This window comes from Charadrius vociferus, unplaced genomic scaffold (assembly GCF_000708025.1).
Source record: "Charadrius vociferus isolate BGI_N301 unplaced genomic scaffold, ASM70802v2 scaffold1506, whole genome shotgun sequence".
Taxonomy (NCBI): domain Eukaryota; kingdom Metazoa; phylum Chordata; class Aves; order Charadriiformes; family Charadriidae; genus Charadrius; species Charadrius vociferus.
The window spans coordinates 60,842-67,991 of record NW_009649037.1 but is presented as its reverse complement, the minus strand read 5'-3'; the positions used below and the strand labels follow the sequence as shown (position 1 = coordinate 67,991).

General features: G+C 46.6%; 1 protein-coding gene across 1 annotated transcript; it reads left to right on the top strand.

The window, feature by feature from the left end:
* The first annotated feature begins 263 nt into the window (after positions 1-263).
* ARMC6 (armadillo repeat containing 6) lies at positions 264-5,800 on the top strand. The gene is given in 7 exon segments (XM_009887849.1): positions 264-401; positions 842-924; positions 1,641-2,211; positions 2,707-2,868; positions 3,408-3,562; positions 4,099-4,236; positions 5,110-5,800. Coding segments are annotated over 7 exon segments (1,443 nt in total). The 5' UTR covers positions 264-280; the 3' UTR covers positions 5,323-5,800.
* Positions 5,801-7,150: the final 1,350 nt, after the last annotated feature.

The following is a 7,150-nucleotide window of genomic DNA, read 5'->3' as shown; positions in this document are numbered from 1 at the left end:
GAGCCGTGTCACGGTAACACACCCATCGGCTTCCCCCATCCACATCCTCGGCCTCTGAAAGGCCTCCTTGTTGCTTTCAATCGGTATGTTTCTGCCCGTTAAAAAGGAAATAATCATCCCTTTGACCATATAGTTTTGGCCTTGAGTTCTGTGCTTTTGTCCTGGACAAGAGCAAGTCACTTCCTTTGTTTCTGATTAACATTAGAAGGTTTTGCACCCAAACGAATTGTGGACTATCTTAATGACAGGACAAGGAGGCAGTTTAATCCCTCTGGGTAAAATGGGATCGAAACAGATTGCGCAGGAAACATTTGATGATGCCGTACAAGAAAACATTACGGAATTTGAAATGGATCCAGAAGAGGCTGTGAGAGAAGCTGTGCAGCAGTTTGAGTCCCAAGGTATTGTAAATTCATCTGCTTTTGCAGTTCAGATTCTTACAGGCTGAGGTTTTTACATACCTTAAATTTTAAGAGAACCTGTGTGCAAAGATTGATCATCCAGTATTGAAAAGAAGCCTTTGTGAAGTGGAACATAGACGATATTAATGCTAACCTAGTTTCATGGAGTAATTATGACTGAAAAACTGCTTTGAGTGAAACTGCAGGATACAATTTGGCCAAAGAAATGAAGCTTTTTTTTTTTTAACCCCCCAGTTGACATTTAGCTAGAATTGATGCTCTGTTCCAGCATGTATTTGGCCATTATAGTTGGACAGAACTTTAGCAACATTTCAGCATCTTTGCGCATTGAGCCATGCTTTGTTCACTGTGGTTAACTTGAAAAATTTTACCCAAGCTCCTGTAACTAATATTAATCTTGGTTTTGTTTTTCCTTTTAGGTGTTGACCTAAGCAATATTGTGAAAGCTGTGCGGCAGCCTGCCTCTGAAAATGGTCAAAAGCAAAAGCATGAAATTTTGCTGGTAGGAGCACAAATTTATGTTGTTTTCTAAGGATCAGGGTTATGTAATAGTTTAAGTAATAGACTGAGAATAATGAGACACACCACCTGCTTCTGCCTCTGTCCCATTTCTTTGTGAGCTCTTCAACAAGCAGTTAATCCCATCTATTCTTCAAAGTAGGAATAATAAAAAAGTTCAAAGAGCTACCTTGCACTTTTCAGTGGAAGTGTCTGTCTAAGTGCAAAATGCCAGCATTTCCTGCCTAGGAAATGCAGAGACTGCCTTTCATAATCTGGAGGCAGATTCTGCTGTTGTCAGGTAAACTCAAACCACAGAAGTACTTAAGTAAAAGAGATACAAGTGACTGAAGTGGTAGCTCTTACCTAGCCCTTTGGAGGGTAGATGCAAAGATTGAATACAGTCTCTCACCACCAAGAGTACAAAAATACTCATCCACACTGTTGACTGTGCAATGTGCTGGTTGGACCCAGTTCACCCACTACTGGTCAGACTGGCATACAGTGATGGCAGAAGTACAGAGAAGCCCCCATTCCCCCAAGGGTCCTGTGCATGAAGACAAAATGCTGTTCTTTGAGACAGCCATTTCTTAGATATGTCGCACTATTTTAAATTTAAAAAGACCATTACTATAAATAACCAAATTTGATTAACTGTAAAGAACTGCTCTTGTTCCTTCACAGTTCAGATCAAAAATTAACTCTTGTTCTCTTCTTTAGACTTTAGATTCCCTTGGGAAAGCCGTTGCTGACTCCGATCTTGCTGAGATGGCCGAGCAGCTAGTGGTCTTCACTGATCAGTGCAAAGAACAGCTGGCTTTCCGCTACCTGGCTGGGCAGAATGGTGCCTATTCTGTGGTATTCTCTGCCTGCCAGTTGGCTTCAGGAGACAGAAATCTGATGCTAAAAGCCTTTTACACTCTGTCTGCCATCTTGGATGGGCAGCCAGACCTACTTGACTCTGCTGGCCAGGATCTACTGCTACAGACTCTGAAAGAGTATAGGGAGGATGCGGAAGTGACGCTGGCTGGGATCCGCTGCATTCGGCATGCGTGTCTGAAACACGAGCAGAATCGTCAGGACTTCGTGAAAGGTGGGGTTCTGCCACTTCTGACCGGAGCTATAGTCCAGCACGGAGACAGCGCCGATGTCGTCCGAACGGCCTCCTCAGCGCTCAGGATCATGACGTTTGATGATGACATCCGCGTGCCCTTTGGTCATGCCCATGATCATGCTAAGATGATTGTGTTGGAAAATGATGGGTTGAGAGTCCTCATTGAAGCTGCTAAAGGTAAAATTAACCCCATGACTGTTATCCTAATTTTGAATTATCTGTGCTTTCTTATCTCAAAACCGTGCTTTGTTGTAAATTGAAGCTCCCCAGAGACGATTCAAAAATTTGCCAGTGAAATGATGTTTAATTCTTGTGGTGAAATGTGCCCTGAGAGAGAAAAATAATATGACTGCTCCAGAGGCCATCAGCAGCACCAAGGTGGCAGTTATCAGAGCTATTTGTCAGTCTATCTAGGAAGTATTTTACAGCCCAGTGCAGGTTTACAGGCACATTATCCCTGCTGAGGTGCTACATTCTTGCCAAGAAAATATCATTCTGTCTCAGTCTAGATACAGAGCGAACAAGAGGATGTCCTCTGTGCTTATGTGTTTTAATATACAAAGTGAAATTCATTGTTCCCTGTTTCTTTTTTTTAAATGAAGCAAAGTAAAACACCTTGATTCCACAGCACCCCTCCTTGCTCATAATTACTCCATCATCTCTCCTCTGCAGCATTCACAGATAACGCCAGTGTTCTCAGTGAACTGTGTGCCACCCTTTCTCGCCTCTCTGTCAGGAATGAATTCTGTCAAGAAATTGTGGACCTTGGTGGCTTAAATTTTATGGTGGCTCTCCTGGCTGACTGCATTGACCATCCGGTGAGCGATATAAAGTGTACTTGGGAGCAGAGGTAACGCAGCAGGGTGTGCTTTTTATTTTCAAGTCCTGGTTGTGAATGGGCCTTAGACTGTGTGTTATTTTAGGTGCAGTTAGGGTTTGAAACCCAACCATTGATCCCTGTTAACGGCCTTATATACAGAACTAGGTTACAGGTGCTAGTTCAGGTAAGAATGCAGTAATTCTGAATCTTGATTCATGGTTACTTCCTCTGTCCTCCGCGCTCCATTAGCAGAACTCTGCTTGCTCCCATAAAAGCCAAGCTTCTCGTTTTCCACTCTTGTAGCTAGAAGAGATTCAAGAGGATTTAGAAGCTCGAGTCACAGAGGGTTGATGTTTGATTCTTTAAGCTTCCTTGAAAACCTCTGCCAAACTAACAAGGTTCCTTATTCCTCTGTCTAGCGAGAAAGTGTGTCTGAGATGCGAGTGACTCAGAACAGCGTTGCTCTTTGTAGCTGGGAATGACAACTGTTTGAATGGAGTTGCTGGGGGATGTTCTGGTTCTTTTGAAAAAGTCTGTAAAATGGCTTTCTAAGCTGTTCTTTCTTGATGAACACAGGACGTGGTGAAGCAGGTGCTGAGCGCCATCCGAGCAGTTGCAGGCAATGATGATGTGAAAGATGCCATCGTTAATGCTGGGGGAACGGACCTCATCGTGCTCGCTATAAGCCATCACCTTGCCAACCCACAGGTACGTACTTAATTGGTTGATGAAGTCCCACAGGGGCTGGGAACAGAGATCGGGTTTGGGCTGCGTAATGTACCGGAGTTATCGCATCTTGTGCAGGGGGAACAACCCGCAGCATTGCTCTGACTTGTGATAAACAGCTTATGCTGAGAGCAGATACATTCTAAGTGCAGTTGTTAAATGATTGCAACTGAACAATGTATTAAACCTTTAACGTGCAGCTGTCGTAGGGCGGTTAGGCGTGTGCTTTGGCAAATATTTGTGTAAATGTAAAGCTATGTCCACTTTACTGTGTTAGGGTTTTTTTCGTGTTCCTGAATCAGATGGGTACTGGATACAGACTTTTACACCTCTGGGGTGTAAAACTTGATTTACATGCCAGAAAAGCAGGATGTTTCACTGGAAGAAACATAAAAATATAAAAAACAAATTTTAAAAATTGACAAAAGTGGAAACAAACTCTTTTTTTTTTTTTTTTCCCGTTCTTTCCTTAAAGCAACATTTTCAGCCAGTGAGTGTTTCTTTCCTTTGTCCTGCAGATCTGTGAGCAAGGCTGTGCAGCCTTGTGCATGTTGGCTTTGCGCAAACCTGAGAACTGTAATGTCATCATGGAAGGTGGAGGGGCGTTGGCAGCTCTTCAGGCTATGAAAGCACACCCACGAGAAGTAGCTGTACAGGTATTTGCCTCAGAGCGCTTGATTATTTATTCAGGATTGGTGTTGGCTGCGTTCACTGCTTCATTGGGATTTTGTCCTTTACTTAACAAATACCAAAACGTTGCGAGTGTGGTGGGAATGCAGCATCTAAATGCAGGACTCCCTACATCTGTCGCCGTGACGTGACCAGAGCAAAATTTAGTTTGGGTTTCAAGCCCAGCTGAATTCGGGTTCAAGCAATTCTGGAATGCCGTGCTTCTCTTCCAGGCATTACTTTTTCCTCCTCCTGCAAAGAGCAGGATGAAGATAGGCTCTTTCAGACCCAGCCTGTGCTACGGTGTGATCTGTCCTATAGGAGACGTCACCACCTATTCTCCAGAGTCAAATAAAACACCTACATGGGAAGAAGTTAGCCTCTGGTTTCTCATGCAGGTCTCAGTAGGTTCTGTGTCCACTGTTGTGCTCTCCGATGTATTGAAATACCATAGAAATTATTTTCTGAAAGAGTCATTTAAGCTAAGTGCCAGGGAAGGTGCCTGGAACAGCGTACAAGGGGCTGTGAAAGTGGGTCTGCTGTAACTGGAGAATTCTGTCTTAGCATTATTTAAAGAAGTACTTGGTATTGCCTGGCTGGTGTTTGAGATTTGCTGGTGTTCTGACAGAAGCAGAAGGTTTTGTGCTATAAACGTCAGTGTGAAATAGCAGCCATACTTTTGTCCATAGATTTTATTCTTCCAGGAAATAGTTTATCGCTGTCTACAGCATCTCACATTTGGTTGCCCAGAAAAGATTCTTTGGTCGGAGGCAGATCTGCTTTGTGTGTGCCAGCATCCTAGTGGGGTGGTATTTCCCTACAAAAGACACTTAATGCATTTCATTTACCTCTCTCCTCAGAAACAGGCTTGCATGCTGATCCGCAACCTGGTCTCCCGGAGCCGGGACTTTTCTCAGCCCATCTTAGAGATGGGAGCTGAGAACCTAATAACAGAAGCTCGTGCGACACACAAGGACTGCGATGATGTGGCCAAAGCTGCACTGAGGGATCTTGGCTGCAAAGTGGAGCTCCGTGAGCTGTGGACAGGTCAGAAGGGAAGCCTGGCTCAGTGAATCCTCACTCCACTGAGCAGTGGAGCTTCAAGACATCTACATACGTGAAGTCTAACGGGGGAAACGAAGTGGCATGGATTAACTTGCAGTTACATTGAACTGGACTCTCTGAAGCAAATGCCTGGCTTGTGAGGCTGCAGTGAACTTTTTATTGGGAGCTACAGCTGAAATGGCTTTATGCATTCACAGGCTGCAAATCGACTCTGTGTAGTAATCATTCCCCGAATCATCTAATGCCTGAAGATGATCTGCTCCCCCCTGTTGTTATGTGTGTAACTTGTGTACAGAACGGGGCCGCTCCCACGTGCTCTGTTCTCTACAGTAAGAGCAAAAGTGGATCTTTTCTGGTAGGAGTTTGGTACGTACCGTGGCAGCTGGTTCTGCTTTGTTCCTCTGCTCTCTGCCGATGGAGGCTGGCAGCCTGATCTGGTGATGGGATGGAGGAGGAGGAATCCCATCGTTTGTGAATGTGTTCTGTCCTGTTGTACTGTTCTACTAACTCTTATTTTACTGCTGACCGTATTCTGTGTTGCTGCTTTGGATTTTTCAGCCAACATAACATTTAAAATGAAAGCAAAGTAAGGGGTTTTGGATAGCATGGCCCAAAGCAACGTACTTTGGTGTTGCCATTTGCGTCTAGGAGGAAAGTTCATGTTCTCTTTCAGCGAGATGAACGAGGTAGAGACTGCTAGCAGGGATGGTAGTTTCAAAGCGGGGACAAACTGGCAGTGGTACCACACAGCGGGGAGCCGGCACTGGGGAGCCCTGGCTTTGGCTGTCTCTTAGCGGGGTGGCGCTTCTCCGAATCCAGGAGCGCTGTAATAGTAGTGAAGAGGCTGCGTGCCTCGTGGACTGAAGACAACTGCGGACCTGGGGGCGAGACAGGGAAGGTGAAACATCCAGAAAGGCTCTGAAGTCTCAGCTAAAGGCTTCTGTGTACCCTGATTTCTTGCTGGGCTGTGCTGTTACCAGCCCTGCTCTGGGGCTGAGCCTTCCTCCTGCGCTGCTACTGCTGCTGTACGCGAGTGGATCTTCTCTGATGTGATACTCTGTAGAAACGTTGACCCCATAAAACATAAATGTGTGCGAGGGTGGTTGGCTCTTTACGGAGCCTTTCTGAGGCAGGAAAAGAAAGGTGATGAGTTTCTAAGTAAAGCCTCCTGTAGCCCCGCGCTATCTGCCAGCAGATAGCAAAGGTCACTGCGTTCTTCAGAGGCTTCTAACCCTGTGTGGGTGTTTGTAGGAGGAGAGGCAGCTGGGACCTCCTCTTCCCAGTGTGGGAGAAGCTCAGTGTGGGAGAAGCTTGGTGTGGGAAAAGCTCCTCTGGTGAAGGTGCCCCACTTCTTTGGGGCAGAGCGGGCAAGAAGAACTGCTGAAGAAACCCTGAGGTCCCTGTGGGTGCCCGGCACTGGAGAGCAAACCCCATTGCTCTGGGGGAGCACGTTGGGTGCAGCCTGGAGCACTGGGGCTCTGCCTTGCAGAGGGTCTGGGGTGGGTGAGAAGCAGCACCAAAGCTGTGAGAGAACCAAACGTGGGCTCCCCCCACAGTGGCAGGAAAACTTGGATTTCTTTTCCTTCCGCTTTAAACAAGCGTTGATGGAACGCTGAGCTGCTTCTAGCTCTGCTCTCTCGGGTTTAACCCCCCGACTGAGGCACGGGAAAGGGACGGGTTCGGGCTGAGGGGCTGTGTGGGAGGCGGCTGCAGGCCGGGCATAGCCTTCAGCCGTGCGGGACGGCTCAGGCACGGCACGCTGCCCCGGGAGGAGCCGGGCAGGGCCCCGGGGAAACCGGGCGGCAGAGCCCGGGGGCTGCGCGGGATCTGCGCACC